Source organism: Electrophorus electricus, chromosome 8 (genome assembly GCF_013358815.1).
Source record: "Electrophorus electricus isolate fEleEle1 chromosome 8, fEleEle1.pri, whole genome shotgun sequence".
Lineage (NCBI taxonomy): Eukaryota > Metazoa > Chordata > Actinopteri > Gymnotiformes > Gymnotidae > Electrophorus > Electrophorus electricus.
The window spans coordinates 15878519-15894764 of NC_049542.1; the positions used below are offsets into that span (position 1 = coordinate 15878519).

Below are 16246 nucleotides of genomic sequence, written 5' to 3' on the forward strand. Positions count from 1 at the left end.
GCCACATGTAACGCACGTGTCCTCCAGTTCCAGGAACTGCAACATAATTAACCATTTGGTTGCCACTTCAGTCAAAGTCTCGACGTAAGTTACCTTTAACAAATCCTGTTTACATAACAAGACTGTATTAATGCAGCTTGAATTCTGTTCGTGAATACTTGATTGAATGCAAAATATTTTTCGATTCAGTGGTACTTGTTATAAATCGTGAATTTGCAATCCACTGTACAGGACAACAAGCCAAAAGATCCACTACGGGTATTAACAGTTTCCATCTCCATGTTGTGACTACCACCGACAGCAATAGAGAGAAGCCTGCCAACGCTCAGCCATTGCGTTGAAATTCCCGTTGAATTCATCAAGAAGATGGCTGAATTGGGGGATGATACTGGAGCCAGAGCCTTGTTAGCTCTGAAATCTGCACCTTGTAGTCCAGTCAGAGTAGCGATACCTCCAATGTACACGCTTTCATCAAACGCGCCTGGGATCACATCCATGCCCCTCTCACCTCCATCGCAGGCCCTTGCAAGACTGGAAGGCAGGGACTTCGAGTTTGTAATGCGCCAGAGGACAGTGACCGTGGGCCGGAATTCCTCGCATGGCTCTGTGGACGTCAACATGGGTCACTCTAGTTTTATATCCAGACGACATTTGCAGATAACCTTCGAAGATCACAATTTTTATCTGCGTTGCCTTGGGAAGAATGGTGTGTTTGTTGATGGTGTTTTCCAGAGGAGAGGCGCGCCTCCAATTCAGTTACCAAGGGAGTAAGTTGCTATAATATATAGCTACATGTTGCTTCTAAATTACCTTGTCTAATGAACAAGTCCTCAAATTAAGTGACTTATCATCTCCCCAAGGTTGTGCTTATTGAAGATAAACCGATAGCAAATTGATGTTATCGGTCTAGCTAGGTTAGTTAACGCTACCAAATAACTTGTCGAATTAACTGGATTGTGCAGTTAAGTTACAAAAATAATGACCGCGCTCAGTAGCTAGGTTAGGTAGCTAATAAATAGTTATAAAACCTGTGTTTCAAATGCTAAGGGCGTTAGCTAGCTAGGTGACCAACACGCTAAAAAAAGCTGAATCTTACTATTTATCTGTCAAACCATGATCCTTATTGGGGTTTAATGAACTAGCTAACAGCTAGCTATATAAACAAGGGGTTGTTTTCACTCTTATAAAGAACATAACCGCAGGATTGTTTCATTATTTTACAAGAGTAAAATAAGAGTACACGTTTGATTTGCAGGGTAAAACTTAGTTTGATGTTTATTGTTTTTCAATCTGATTTTATCGAATTGAGAGTTATTTTTAGGCTTAACGGTTGCCTTCCAAATGTCTCTTGGACGTAATATTAAAGCTAGCCTCCTTGCTAGCTAGGTTAGTTAGCTGGCTAACGCTAGCTCTTTTGCAGTTAAGCAAATGGGGATGGGGCGGATTAAAAGATGATTTGTCAAGGTCTTTAACTCTGGCGTCAATAAAATACTATTAGACGCTAGCAAGAAATGTATTCAGTGTGGATGCGGATTGATATTTACCAAAGATGAGTCTTTAACTCAGAATTAGCAGTAGTATAGTAATAGTTTCGTAGTTCAACAAGACTGCAAGGGGCGTGTGTTGCTTTGGATTGTAACCGCTAGAAATCCACCTCAGAATGTTGTGGTTAGACTAGCCTCACAGGCCCTGTTGATGACACGTTTGTGTAGTAGCCCAACCAGACAGTGATCTTCAGGAAAGACAAATGCGTAACAGAAACAATGGCTTACACATTTCACGGTTGTGGTGTGTTGGCTTTGAGTGTTTGCAGGTGCAGTCAGTGGTTGTATTCAGACACATTTACTTGTTTACATAAAAAGAAACCAAGATTAATTTCCAAACAGTTATGTATTTTTGTGTGTAATGAAGGCATCCTAAAAGACAAATGCTCAGATGTTTTTAAGAGTAGAAAGGCTTACTAATTGCAGAACCAATTTTGTCATATTTGGGCAGTGTCAGTGTCTTCCAACACAATCACTAAATTTTAATATCACATGCTATCAGATATTGGGCTCTACATTTAATTTTCTTATTTTTCTAGCATATTTGAATGCTTCCTACAATGCAGGACTTAGTTGCAGTGCGAACATAAATGTGATGGACAAATAAGTCAAAACAGTGGACCAACCTGCACGGATTGTTAACTTCTTGAAAGTATTGTTGGCCGAAGGTTGGTCGATGATCAGAATGACAAAGTGAGCTTATCATTCTGCACATGATGTTTTTCACATACAGATGGAATTTATTGCCAGATCTGACAGTCATAGGGATAGACAAAAGTGAATATACTTATGGACCCACAGATATACATACACTTGTTGTAGTGTGAAGAGAGAGAAATGCTCTTAAGTGCAAGCAGTTAATTGGATTATTCTTACACTGCACTAAACCAGCCACCTCTAGACGTCCCATCAAGAATCATCACAAATAGCGCTACAAAACATTAGTGTTGACTTGTTCTGTTAAAGCTGCAGTAAGATTGAGAAGAGTGTGAACTTAGCTCGAATATTTCAACAAGTACAACTACCAGGCCCCTCCCCCTCCCTTTCCACTGTGCTGCAACCCTGCCTCAAAGCTCCTCCACACAAAGGAGACTGCTATACATGCTTTGAAATGTCAATATTGCTGGCAAACAAACATGCAGAAGTAAATATTTTATACATGATAAGTAATCTACAAAAATATCTATTCAGTAAAAGAACTAGCATACATTTGTTTCAGTGTTTAGATGTTTGGATTTTTTTGAAAATAAAACAAAAAAAATGAAGCAGGGATCATTAACTATCTGTCAAGCAGAAATGCAGCTAACTGCATAAGTTTTGCATCATTTCAGGTCTTATAGCGCTCTCCACCTCTGAAAAGCTCCTCTAATGTTTATCCTTGTTTTATCTCAAGCTTAGTGTAACTATTTTTAGTTTGCTTTTTCTTTCTAGTTTGCTTTTTCTTCTTCTGTTTACTTGTCTTTTGTCCTGTAAGCTGCTGTTGGCAAAGGAGGGATGGGAAGTTTTTTATGCATTGATGGTGGTTTATCCTACATTGCTTTTGCAAAGTTCATAAAGCTGCTCACTGATAAAGCTTGACTGTGTGAGAGCATGCGTGTGCACAAGCAGTGATTGACACTTGTCAGACAGTCCTCCTGACTCTGATTGGTTCTTTTAATTTGGGCATGGTTGATTCTTACATATGGCATTAAGACAACTAGGTGGAGCCAGAAGAGCCTAATTTTTAAAAAAAAATCTATCTCATGAAGTGCTGTTAGGCCAGACAGTTTTAGTAAATATGACACAGTTGTTTTTATGCAGGTTACCTACTGTTGCTTTAAACAGGATGATTTACACAGCTCTCACAGATGCTGGCATACTCAGTTGTGACTGAACGTAGACCTAAATATTGGACTGAAGTACTCTCAGACAGATGCCTTTAATAGCTCTTGGCATTTGCCTTCTGCCTTATCAGTGTGGAGAACAGATCCGTAGAGCTCGTTGTCATGGCTGCTATAGCTATTTCAACAGACTGCTATGAAAACACAGTCTGGCGGACTTAACCAACGCTGAGATTGTGCATGGCGCTCCCTTCAGCACAGCTCTACTCTATATGCTGATGCATTAAATGCGGCTTCCTGGTGCAGTAATTTCTTAAATAATTCCATTGGAAGTGACACACCAGTTCATCACTTTTTGGCTGCACTATTGACAGTGTAAAAACATGCAGTGACTCGGGTTGAGGCGAGGTAGTGGGGTTCTCCCTGTGAAGTCTGCCTCATGAGAATGAAGCATTCATACTCTTTTTGTTGTTGTTTGTTGTTGTTTTTGTTTTTGTTTTTTGTGGGGGGTTTTAAACTCAAATATAGGCTGTTCTTGACGGTGTGCACACCTTTTGGTAGACATGTCTAAAAGGCCTGTGTTTACAGGAGTGTGGCTTGCTCATACCCAGTCCTATTAGGAGCCACTCATGGAACAGTGCTAGAACTCTGCACGTATCCTGTACCAGTATCCAAATTGAATACTCCCCCTAGTTTCTGCTAACATGCTTGAAATCCGGACTCCCAGCTTCACTGGGCTTACTTACTGCCAGTGAAACACCTCTTTAGGGTGAATGCCCTTTAGGAAGAGTACTGGGAGGAGGATTCTGTGTCTGTCTGTGGAAGCCTCAGCAACAGAGGGCCACGTGTACAGTCTTGCATTTTTATGTGTGGCTTTGTTCTCCCAGGCCACCAGAAGGCAGGAGCAGTAATTTAAGTCTCTGTCAGTCTGTGGGTGGATGTGAGGGAGCCTAAGATCCAACTGCACAGAGTTGAAATTATGCCCAGCTTGGTGTCAGCAGCATGGACCATGTTCTATGCAGAGCTCACACGTTTAGGGCAGTTGCAGCCTTTCCCAGTGGTCTAGGAAATGTGTGCACCTCTAGCTGGTGAGACATCACTATCATTTTTGATAACGTGATACCGTGTATCATTTTGCTTTCCATGGAGTTCCTGCAGTTTATTGAGAAGACACGGCTGCATGGTTTTTACAAAACCAATTATACTTTTGTTGTTATGCTGCTCTTGGACCACAGGGATATGTGTATTTAGCAAAATGTTGTTAAAACACACCTTGTAATACTTTAAATATGTGGTTTTTTAGTTTCACTATTTTTTATTGTAACATTTGCTGATGCACCAGTACTATAAAATTTTATAGATGTTTATAAAAACTTTTGGAGTTCTTACAAAATTAGCATGAAACATTTAACAAATTAAACAATCTATTAAATGCTGAAATTGATAGCATGGTATTATTTTGATGTTGCACCCGACCACTTCTACCCTAAATAACAAATGTGGTAGTTCAATTGGAAATATACTTTTCTGCAAGTGACAACTGAAAATATAGACAAGAACAACTGCTTCTAATTGTGTTGTTCTGAAAAATGGACTCATGTTATGTGGCAGTAAAAGTAAGACAATTGTCTCATCTCTATTTAAAATCTTTATATAAGAATTTGGGGACGTGTAGAGGTCATGCTCTAATTGAATAGGGAGCATGTGATGTCTTGCAACCTTTCATTCTGTTTTAAGAAATGTTTATCCCACCTTGTTTGGTTAAACATTCAAAAGGTAAACTTTACCTTCCTTCTATGCTAAATAGAATGTGATGATTTCATGCCTTGCGAAATGCCTTGCATAAGTGGTCAACGTCTTTTTATTTTGACATTCAGGGAATATTCAGACTTTAGGAATACATGCTATTTATTCACAGTTCCACTGTTTTTCAATTTGTACTTTGTTTGATAGTTTTTGTTTTATTGATATTTTTATTCTCTATAATATCTATGTGTCAGCACATGTGCCAATGCTACTTTTTCAAGTAAAATAGTTCAATCAGAAAGTGCAGTAAGAGGACCTAAAACCTGTTGGATGTTTTAGTACTTTTAAATTAGGCCCATGTGATGCAATGTGATGCACAGTTGTTTTGTAGATCAGTTTTTTTTCAGCAGTGATGAGAGTTTAATATTGCATGGATGTTTCGGTGTTTCTATTGCCAGGTGCACGTTCCGTTTTCCCAGTACGGTGATAAAGATCCAGTTCACAGCGCTGTACCATAAGGAGGCACTGAAGGAGGAGCCTCCTGTTTCCCCTGTGAGAGCCCTGTACCCACACATCTCCCCGCTGAAAATCAACATTCCGGAAAGCGACCTCAGAAGTGTCATGAGCCCCCTGCCTTCGCCTACTGGAACCATCAGGTAAGACTGACTGAGAGGGTTAACCAAGGCAAGGCTCACCTTGTTGCTAGGCTAGGCTAGTCTAGCCATGGGTCAGAGCTTGGTTCTTGGTTCGTGGTTACTCAACACTCAGAATCATCTTATGGTCTGTAAAGTGTGCAGGAGTGCACTGCATGTGTGTGAAAGCAAAGCAGATCACTGACTTTCATTTACCACTTCTTAAGTTCATCAAATGTGTATGGTCAGACATGGCAGGGTAGTCGGCTGACATTAGGGGATTAGAACACTGTGCACTTGTTTTATGTAACACATCATGTTTACATGGACGATGTGGTTATGATGAGGTCATATGATATATCTTCGTCTTAATGGGTGATACCCTGTATATACTGAAATGTTATTCTCATTAAGCTTTTTGAATATGGTTGGGTTTGGGGTTTTTTTTAAAGAAAAAAATGCTTATGTAGCAGTACTGATGAAATGTGTCTAAACTTTCCTTTACTTTAACTTTTTACACTGCACATTGTGAAGGAAGTGACTAGGCCTAGGATATTGTCCTGTTTCTCTACACGTTCCCAGCATTTCTTTCCCCTCCATGTCTGCAGAGGGGAAGCCTGCCCCCGGTGGCCTCTCTGCGACCCTGCACCGCGTGTGGCTGTGAATGTGAGCAGCCCCGTGTGTGTGCGCCTGCCATATATGGCATGTGCTGAGCTTGGAGCGTTCTGATTGGCGGAGTTCAAAGTGTTGTGGTTCAGTGTTTTGAGCCACGGATAGTTTCCTTTTTCCGAGGGCTCCTAGTAGCCTGCCCCTACCCTCCCCTGCCTGGCTAGCTCATACACCCAAAACAAACACCATGCATGCTCACAATCCTTCCTGAATCACCCTCCACCCACCCCCAGCTGCAGCAAACGTTTCCTTCCATTCAGCCCGTCTGACGAGTTTTCCAGTGTTGAGCATGTACTCCTTATTGTGGTGTTGCAGTGCTTCACCCATGCCAGCAGGAGAGCAGGGCCGTTTTCTACTCCCTCTGCCGGCCAGGCAACAGCAGGAACTGAATTCCCCGCACGTGGCCATGTGTGCAAGTCACCTCCTGAACCGTTGAAGCTGGCTGTGAAAAGCTGCTCTTCACAGCAGAATGGCTGACATATAAGCCCTCCTTTTCTACATATTTGTCTTTGCTCTCAACCTGAACTCCCCCCTTGTGTTTTTGCTTCCTTCCATTGTAAGCTTTTTTTTTTTTTTTTGCACTTACATTTGAGAAGTATTTGGTGGTACCTAGTGATTATTTAGAGTAAAGTACGATTTTGTTTAGAAGTGTGATTTCATTTTATTCAACAAGTTAATAATTAAGCAATTAAAGTGGTCTGCTCTGTAAATCATTAGTTCAGATGACCTTTTGGAATTTTCTAGAAGTACTGTAGTGAGCTGTTGGACCTTACTTCATCCTAGCTTATGTCTATGTGCAGCATGGTTAATACTGTACAAACATGGCTCCAAGCAAGGCCAGCATTGCCAGCCAGTATGGTACATGTGCTAGGAGTGGCACCATACAGCTTGTTATTCTTGGGCAGCCAGAAGTCACATGAAACACTTCCTTAAACAATCGCAGCAGGAGCCCTACCTTGCATGTTCAGTCACTTTCAATTTGGTGCAACAGTTGTTTTTGTTTTGTTTTTTTTAAATGTTTTTTAATGTTTTTGGCGATATAGAGTCTGGCAATGCATTCACCTTGTTAATATGCTATAGTATTTATACGTGTATTTATAAGGGCATATGGGCAGAAGTGTTTATTTTTACTTGGAGCTTTTGTAAGGTGTTTGGGTAATGGGGCCCAGCTGTTAGGAAATTACAGCCGTAGGCCTGGATTTCTTCTCCTCCACCCACCTTCCATGTTGGCTCTACCCTGCTCCACACAATGGCCTCTTCCGCATGGAGCTCTTCGTTCTCCACCCACAGGCAACAATAGAGATGGCAACAGAACAGTGCTGAGCCACTCTCTCTGGCGCCACCTTTTGCTCACAAGATGCCAAAGCCATAAAATTCATCTTGATATGGTGGTTTGCAAATAGGAGCCGTTATAAGATCTCTGGAGCCGTAGTTGAGAGGTAAGTGAAAGTAGCTGTGATTGGAGGAAGGGCAAAGATGTACGAACCAACCTTCCCTGGGCTCCAGAGTTTTACGGCCATCACCCCCACCCTGAGTGTGAGAATGGTGCTTTGTTCAAATGAGGCTCTACTGCCCTTTTTTCTCATATCACCAGAGGTGTGCCTGTGCTATGGTGCAGTTGCTGAACTGTTGACAGTAAACAACAGTTTGAACATAGTAATCTGCATTCATCATGCAGATACTATGTTGCTCTTTACCTAGGCCTTGCTTTTTGAAGGTAACAGTGCCATCTACTGCCCACTTGCACATTTATTAGATGGCAAACAGCAGAAGGCAGTTGGACAAAAGCAATATGAATATCCAATTATGCCTCAACCTAGAGAGAATTGCTTAACATCAGCATGATTTTGGGTAAGAGAATTTGACGAATACTCTGTACCAGCTCTGTGATGTATCGGATTACATTCAAGATGAAAAGGCTTACTTGTTGAAGTTGTGGAATACTGCATCCAGTAATAATATATGTATAAATAATAATCATACATATTTTGCAGTATAATAACTCCATAACCACCAGTGTCAGCATGTATAGCCATACGACTATAACTCTGTGCTGCTAGCCTAGAGCTGCGTCATCAACATTCCCCCTGACAGCTCTTCCACTCTGATGCTCCTCTTCTTCCTTCTCAGTGTGCCCAACTCGTGTCCGGCAAGCCCACGGGGTGCAGGTTCCTCTGGGTATCGCTACGGACGCAATATCACCTCAGACCTGCAGCTGGCCGCCGAGTACGCTGCTAAGGCCGTGTCGGAGCAACAGCGCACGGAGGTGTCGGGAGGAGACAGCCCCAAGGTGAGGGCCCCGCCTCCCCGAGCCCCGCCCAAAACACACGGCAGGGCTTTGCAATGTGCTGCATCGACCATGATCTGTACTCGTATAGACGTGGAGCCTGATGTGTAAACGGTTGAGCAGGCTTTGTGTCACTCTCTCTTGTAGGATGAGTCCAAGCCGCCATACTCGTACGCACAGTTGATTGTGCAGGCCATATCTTCTGCGCCAGACCGACAGCTCACACTAAGTGGCATCTACGCCCACATCACCAAGCATTACCCATATTACAGGACTGCAGACAAGGGCTGGCAGGTAAGAGTTCATCACACACTCTCACAAATGCATGTACGCACACACATACACACACACACACACACACACACCCTCTGCCTCTCTCTCTCTCGCTTTGTCTTTCTTCTGCATCTGTCACAATTTTTAATTTTCACATTCCTTTGGGTGTTTTGCCACACATACATAACTATACTGAATTCTGCTTATTTCACTGTGCGTTTGCATTACTGCACAGTACTGCCAGCACCTTTACTGAAGCTGACGGTTTAGTGTGGTGTCTGCAGAACTCCATCAGACACAACCTGTCCCTGAACCGCTACTTCATCAAAGTGCCGCGCTCGCAGGAGGAGCCGGGCAAAGGCTCATTCTGGCGGGTGGACCCTTCATCCGAGGCCAAGCTGGTGGAGCAGGCCTTCCGCAAGCGCCGGCAGAGGGGCGTGTCCTGCTTCCGCACACCCTTTGGCCCACTCTCCTCAAGGTATGGTTTCCTGCACCCTCACCCTCACCCCTCCCTGCCCAGTACACCTCTACAGCCCACTCAGTCTCTGTACACACTCACACAAACATATACACATACACACCAGACTGTATAAGGGGGGGGGGGGTATGTGTGTGTGTGTGTGTGTGTGTGTGTATATGTATGTGTGTATATATATGTGTGTGTGTGTGTATGTATGTGTGTATGTATGTGTATGTGTGTGTGTGTGTGTGTGTGTATATATATATATATATATATATATATATATATATATATATATATATATATATATATATATATATATATATATATATATATATATATATATAATGAGAGAGAGAGAGAGAGTATGATACACACAGAGGGCAACTGCTCAGTTTGTTCTGTTTTCCTCTCCCCCCACCCCCTCCTTCCTGCTGGTCTTTTTTGCCTGGCAGAACAAAGTAAGTCTGGTCTGTATCAGCTCCCCATTCCAAGTGACCCATTTTGGCCTTTCTGAGGTGTCAAGTCATGCAGCAGCTAGTAATCTACTGTCTGCAGCTTCTCTCCTGAAGTGCATGTATGTGAGAGCCAGTGCATCCCAGGGCTGCAACAAACAACTTTTTGTCAAGTTTTTTTTATTATTTTAATTGACTACTCATAGATCTTTAACACGGTGTTTTATCACCTAGCAAGAAACTCAGTTAAAAAAATCTATATCTCCAGCTATGTAAGGAATATTCTTCTGTGGCAGACTTCTACCTCTAGGCCATAGATCTTTTGTGAATTAGATACAGATTCTGCTTTGGAGAGATGTACACAATTCATAACCCAACCTTCAAAAGAAGGTTTATAAAAGACAGACAGTACTATGGTGTAGTTGTTTCAAATGACATTGTTTTTAAAGTATTACAAAGATATAAAATCCAGGGTTTCACATAGTCTATCTTGATAATGGTGTCTTGGCAGACACCATTAAAACTAAACGGTGTCTTTGCCATACAAGTTCCGTCTTCCTAGAGCACTGGAAGAATTCACTCCTGAAGTGCTCCTGAATCCAGGTTGCTGCACTTTCCTAGTGCAATGACAGTGGAAACAACCCGATAAATTTTCAAGTCATATAATATTTTTAGTACTGATTGATTAGTTGTTGCAGCCCTAGTGCGCATGTGAGTGTGAGAGATAGCAAGTTTAGTGAACCAGTCTGTGTTGTGGCTGTTGATGTCCCATTTAAAGCTCTGTGTCAGGGTGTTAGTCTCTGTGTGTGTGATGAGTCGCGTTCCACTGAGACCGTGTGTGTTTTACAGGTGAAATTCAGCTGAGAGCATGTGTGTGTTTGTGTGTGACAATCTGTTCTACTCAGACTGTGTGTGTGTGTGAGATGGTGTTCTGCTAAGACTGTGTTCCTGTGTATGTTAGGTGTTCCGCTGAGATTGTGTGTTTCTGTATATAATGGGTGGTGTTCTGTTGAGCCGGTGTGTGTGCGTGAGACGGGTGGTGTTCCCACTGTGTGTGTGATGGGTGGTGTTCTACTGTTTCCAGGAGCGCTCCAGCCTCCCCCACACACTCTGGCCTCCTCTCGCCCCACTCGAGCGGTCTGCAGACCCCCGAGAGCTTATCACGCGAGGGCTCACCCGTGCCCCACGAGCATGAATTCGGCACCAAGCTGGCCTCTGTACCCGAGTACAGATACTCGCAGAGTGCCCCAGGTGAGTGTCACTGCTGCTGCAGGGTGTGTATTTGTGTGAGTGTGGCCCTGGTTGTGAGAACTCTCGTATGTGTGTGTGTGTGTGTGTGTTTGTGCGCGCACGCCCTCCAGGCTCCCCGGTGAGTGCTCAGCCCGTGATCATGGCAGTGCCTGCGCAGCCACCAGGGGGTGTTGTTAAGCAAGTGACTTACATGCCCACGTCCATCATCAGCTCTACCCAGCCCTCTGGACAAGCCATCCATGTGGTGCAGCAGGCCCCATCCGTTGCCATGGTGCGTGTAGTCACCACCTCAGCCAGCTCCCCCAACGGCTACATGCTGGCCAACTCTGCCTCTGCGGCAGCAGAAAGTTCCGGAGATCACAGAGGTACCGGCGGCCACCTTTCCTCCTCTGTGCAACAGTCACTACTGAAGTTGAGACTGAGAGCTTTTCCCCTCTGCCAGGTGCTGTGGATGAGATGATGGCACCTTCCTCCATCCCTGCAGGCGCAGGCAGTCGAGTCATCCATGCTGTGGGAAGCCACCTGAGCTCAGCCACTAGAGGGCAGCAGAGTTACACTGTTCTGCAGCAGGGCTCCATGGTACTGGGCCAACATCAGCTTCCAGTCCAGGCCATCACCCAGAACGGCAAGCATGCTCTTCCTAATGCCAGCATCTCACCCAATTCTTACGGTATATATATATATATATATATATATATATAAATATATTTACTCCTGTTTAAAGCTCAGACTATAACCATGTTGCGATACATAAACTGTGTGTGACATAAACAGGGGGATTGACTCACTTCAGTGTTTAGCTTGAGCCCACATGGCTTCCTGACTGAAATTCTCTCTGTGCTCCTTCTTCACACTTCACCACAGCTCTCACCAACCCGCTTCAGATCTTGGCTGCCCAGGCCTCCACCTCCCCCCCAGTCCTGGTGCACAGGCCCCCCAGCATGGAAATGGAGGAAGGCGCCCCGCGGGCGCCTGAGGCCAAGCGTGCCAGGCTGGAGGAGGACGCTGTGGCTTCTATCCCTCAGCCAGTCATCGTGGCTATGACCCAGGAAGCCAGCGACTGAATGAGCCAGCAAGGGCGTGGACAGGGAGGTGACAGAAGACCCTTAAATTGAGCACCCACTATAGTGTTAACCGAAGGTGCCAAGATTACTGAGGGGTTGTTTTTTCTGTTTAGTTTGTTTTTCTTGTTTGTTTTTTCCCTTTTACTAAGAGCTTTTTTTGTGAGCGAACAAGTCCATCACAGTTAACTGAACATCTCCTTTGAAAGAGGAGGATAAACAGTGTGTGTTACAAGGGCAGATATGAGTTAAAACGCATTATCCCATAAGCCTTAAAAGCAGATGCTGATGTGGTTTTAAGTTAGTGAGTTTCTTTAAAGAGCGTTGGATTGGTCCCTCAAAGTAGTTGGAGAGGCGCATGTCTGCTGGAGGTGTGTGTTGCCGAGGAGTTCCTCACAAGGTACAGCTGAACTAGTACTTACTTTGGGTTGGGGTGGGACCAATGACTAAGCAGCTATTACTATTCGGGAGTACCTGTCTTTCGAATTGAAGCATTATGTATTAAGTTCACTGGAAGCTGGGAGTCTCTCCTGGTTCCCATGTGACTTAGTGAGCAATTTATTTATCATTCTGTACTACATGCATGATTTAGAAATGCCATCTCTATTAAAATCAGACTGTAATAACTAAAACCAAATGAAATGTTTCACAAAAATTTAATGCATATATTTAAGGACCCCATTTTTCTAGCTGGGAGCTCCTTAACAACGTAGTGTAAAGTATTTTTCTATCATGGGCCTTTACCATGCTTGCACGGGAAAAAGAAATTTGCAAATGCCTAACAAATGTCAGTTTCTGAATTGGTCAGTAGTGCAAAATTCAAACAGACAGTGAATGTATGTATTTTCTGTTCATTTGTTTTGCTACTTGGCTCCCTCTTTGACCTAAATTTATTAAGAATGTGCCGTTGTTAACTTTTGATGTTTTGTTTGAAAAAAAAAAAGAATAACTGTAATTTTGAAGTTAAATTCTGTGTTTAATGTACCGCAGACATACACCTGTCCATCGTTTATGTGCTTAGCCAAAATGTTGCTCCTTGAATTTCATGTATAACTAAGATTTGCAATATCTGATTAGATTTTGCATTATTTAAAGATAATAAAAGCCCACACAAATTGTAAATGTTGAAAAAAAATGTGCTATTGAGACGGGCTACTGACAACCAAATATGTTTGTTTCTGTTGCTTAGACCCAGGAATGTAATCTTTAATATGAAAAGTCAGAGGCTAGCGTTCTCCTTGCCACCTTCACATGACCCTGTAATGATGGTGGAAGAAACTAAATGAATGTTAGACATTTTCTAAAAGTTCTCAAGACTTCACGAATTTTTCTTTCAAGAACAAAGACAAAAAAAAAGGCTTATTTTGGTATCATTTACAAAATGCTTCAGACTGTATATTTTTTACTAAAAGAACAGAAAAAATATGTAGCATTGGAACTGAAAATAGTTTTTAGGACAATCACTAATTGGGTGGTGGCAGCTACCACTTTATTGATACAAAGAAGCACCACAGACTGCTTGAATATGAACAGAGAGTACCATTTAAAAGAGCATATCTTCCTCAGTACTTACTTGCAGCTCTGTTGTAATGACTCTGCTTCAAACTCTACTGCTTACTACTTGAAAGTCAGGTTTAGGATGACAAAGTAAAACTGTGCGATCTGTGATGTAATAGGGTTAGATCAGTGCATTGAGATCCCAGGGGACTTAGTAAAACAAAACAAAAAACATATTACTGCCATATTTTATATGGCTGTTATAAACCTGTCCTTGATTAGTTCTCAGTGATGCATTTCACTGAAAATTGTAATAGGTTTGCATGCAACATGTCTGCAACATGTACAGGTAGTAGAGGAGGAATGGGGGAGAGAAGTTCATAAATTTAATTTGTTTAATTTGATTTCTTTTTCGGCTAATGGTGTATTCTGTTAAGATGCACAGTGAAGGTAAAATTAATCAGAAAACACACTTGAACCAGTGAAGCTACATTAGTAAGTTTTAATTTACCTCAAATTTGAGTTCAACCATTTTAAATATATGGCTAAACTCAAAAAGCATTAACAGCTGTAATCTAAGTATTTGGGGTCAGGGAGGGGGGTTGATTATGCTTTTTAATCTATCATTAGTCATAAAAAAATAAAACAAGCACTTGGTTATAGAATTGAGTTATTATTGAGTTGAATTAACATTCACTGCCTAAAAAAATGCATACATTTTTAAACTGTCTTTTACAGTATTCTTGTCAACTAATCTGATGTTTTTGATTTGTGTGCTTTTTGTATTTTGCATATTAGCTTATACACTAAACATTCATAATTTAAAATGAAGTCTAATGAATGATACACATTTTGGTCATTTCTGTTATTAGTTCTTGCTCTGGATATAAGCTTTACCAACTATATACAAAACACCCTGTCTTAGTCCTTGCTCAGAAGCATCTAAATGTCTTTATAAGCCTTTATTATAAAGACTGCCGTGCATTCATTAACATTGGTTTGACATTTTCATATACCCTGATGAAAAATTGGTGAAAGGCTATGTCAGTGTTAAGCTGTAAGTTTGCTAACAAAGCACAATAAACGTATGCTGTGTTTTAGTTAGTGTGGACGTATAATGCTGCTAAGCTGTGTTTGAAAAGCATGTGTTGAGCAGCACGAAACACTGGCCTGAGTGTTACACATATTCCTCTTTGCCTTTCATCTAAAACTGATATCGGAAAACCATAGTTTGGCTCATTTCTGGAAAAAAACAAATCAAAAACTATCTTCTTTATTTATACCGGAGGTTTTTTCCTTTCGTTCATGTAATTTCATTTAAAATGTTGAACTCCTTCATTTCTACATGTCTAAGCATTTTGTATTCCTGGTATTTGTCACATTCTCTAGCTCATTACTTAATTCTCTTTTGGATTTGCCTCTCATCTTGATTAAATTAAAAAATAATAATAATGTAACATTTCTCTTTGCACATGTGCAGCTCTGTCATTTCACTTCATTTCACCTTGTGAAAATCTCTAGAAAATGTGACCACAGTCAATTAAAAGGTTTGAGCTGTCAACTGCACTCTGTACCCTTGGTTTATCATTTCTCTAGGCCAGATTACATTAAGGGTGTCAAATTTGGCAGTGTAATCCCCACATCTCCAGGCCTGTCTTGAAAATCATCAAGAAAACTCAAGTTGTATTATATGTAAACTATTGCACAAATTTTGCATTTCTTAGCATTAGTAAATAGGTAAGACTGAAAGAACTAGCTGCTCTGATGTGACCACGTCCATTTTACACAGAACTGAGCTGTCCATGTTAAGTAATAATTGGTTAGCTCAGGGATCTCCGCATTGTGCTTGTGGTTAAACATGAGAAATATGTGGGTCCTAAATGTTATTTGCAGTCTCAAGATGCATGGGAATATAGCAATAATGCAAAGAACATCTCCGTACACATTGTGTGCATCAGGTTCAAGTCCCACTGTGGTGCAAAGATCTATCATTCAATATCAGAATTCTGCATCACTAATGTTTTCTGTAGGTCACCTAAGCATGCCTTCAAGTTACAAAAAAGTGAAAAGATGAGATTATCCTTTTTTACTCAACCTTTTAGAGGCATCAACATTTATAGTTATTCATATAAATGACTATAAATGTTCCTCCAGGGATGAGATAAATTCTAAAAATAATAACAATTTTAAACTGGTCATACCTGGTGCCCAGATGACTACATCAGATAGTTGTCCCCAGAGTGCCCCTGTCTTCCGTTAATGCTGCAGATCTAGACCTAAGATTTTAGTCAGATTTCTACTTTTTAAACAATATATCAAAATTATTTTACAATTTGACACTGACGAATAAATAAAGTTTTTGGGTTGTTTTTTTTTTTAAATGAGCAGGGTTTTTTTCTCTTCATAGTTGGAAGGACAATCCAGTGTGATCTAATACTTTACTAATTAATACTCTTTCCTTATCGAGAACTGTCTTATTCAGTATAGTTGGAACATCGTCAACATTTTGACGATCTGTATTACCAGGTCAGGTGTTGTGTCACTATACATG

General features: G+C 41.5%; 1 protein-coding gene across 2 annotated transcripts; it reads left to right on the forward strand.

Annotated features, from left to right (window-relative positions):
* The first annotated feature begins 132 nt into the window (after positions 1 to 132).
* Positions 133 to 15261, forward strand: foxk1 (forkhead box K1). 2 transcript variants are annotated; one of them, XM_035529108.1, is made up of 9 exons: positions 133 to 767; positions 5569 to 5766; positions 8542 to 8701; positions 8846 to 8992; positions 9256 to 9449; positions 10971 to 11137; positions 11248 to 11502; positions 11580 to 11762; positions 12002 to 15261. In XM_035529108.1, exons 1-9 carry the CDS (start codon positions 367 to 369, stop codon positions 12199 to 12201), a joined length of 1905 nt encoding a protein of 634 aa, XP_035385001.1. In that variant the 5' UTR covers positions 133 to 366; the 3' UTR covers positions 12202 to 15261. The 2 variants fall into 2 exon arrangements, with proteins under 2 accessions (XP_035385001.1, XP_035385000.1); XM_035529107.1 differs by having other exon boundaries at positions 134 to 767; positions 11580 to 11807.
* Positions 15262 to 16246: the final 985 nt, after the last annotated feature.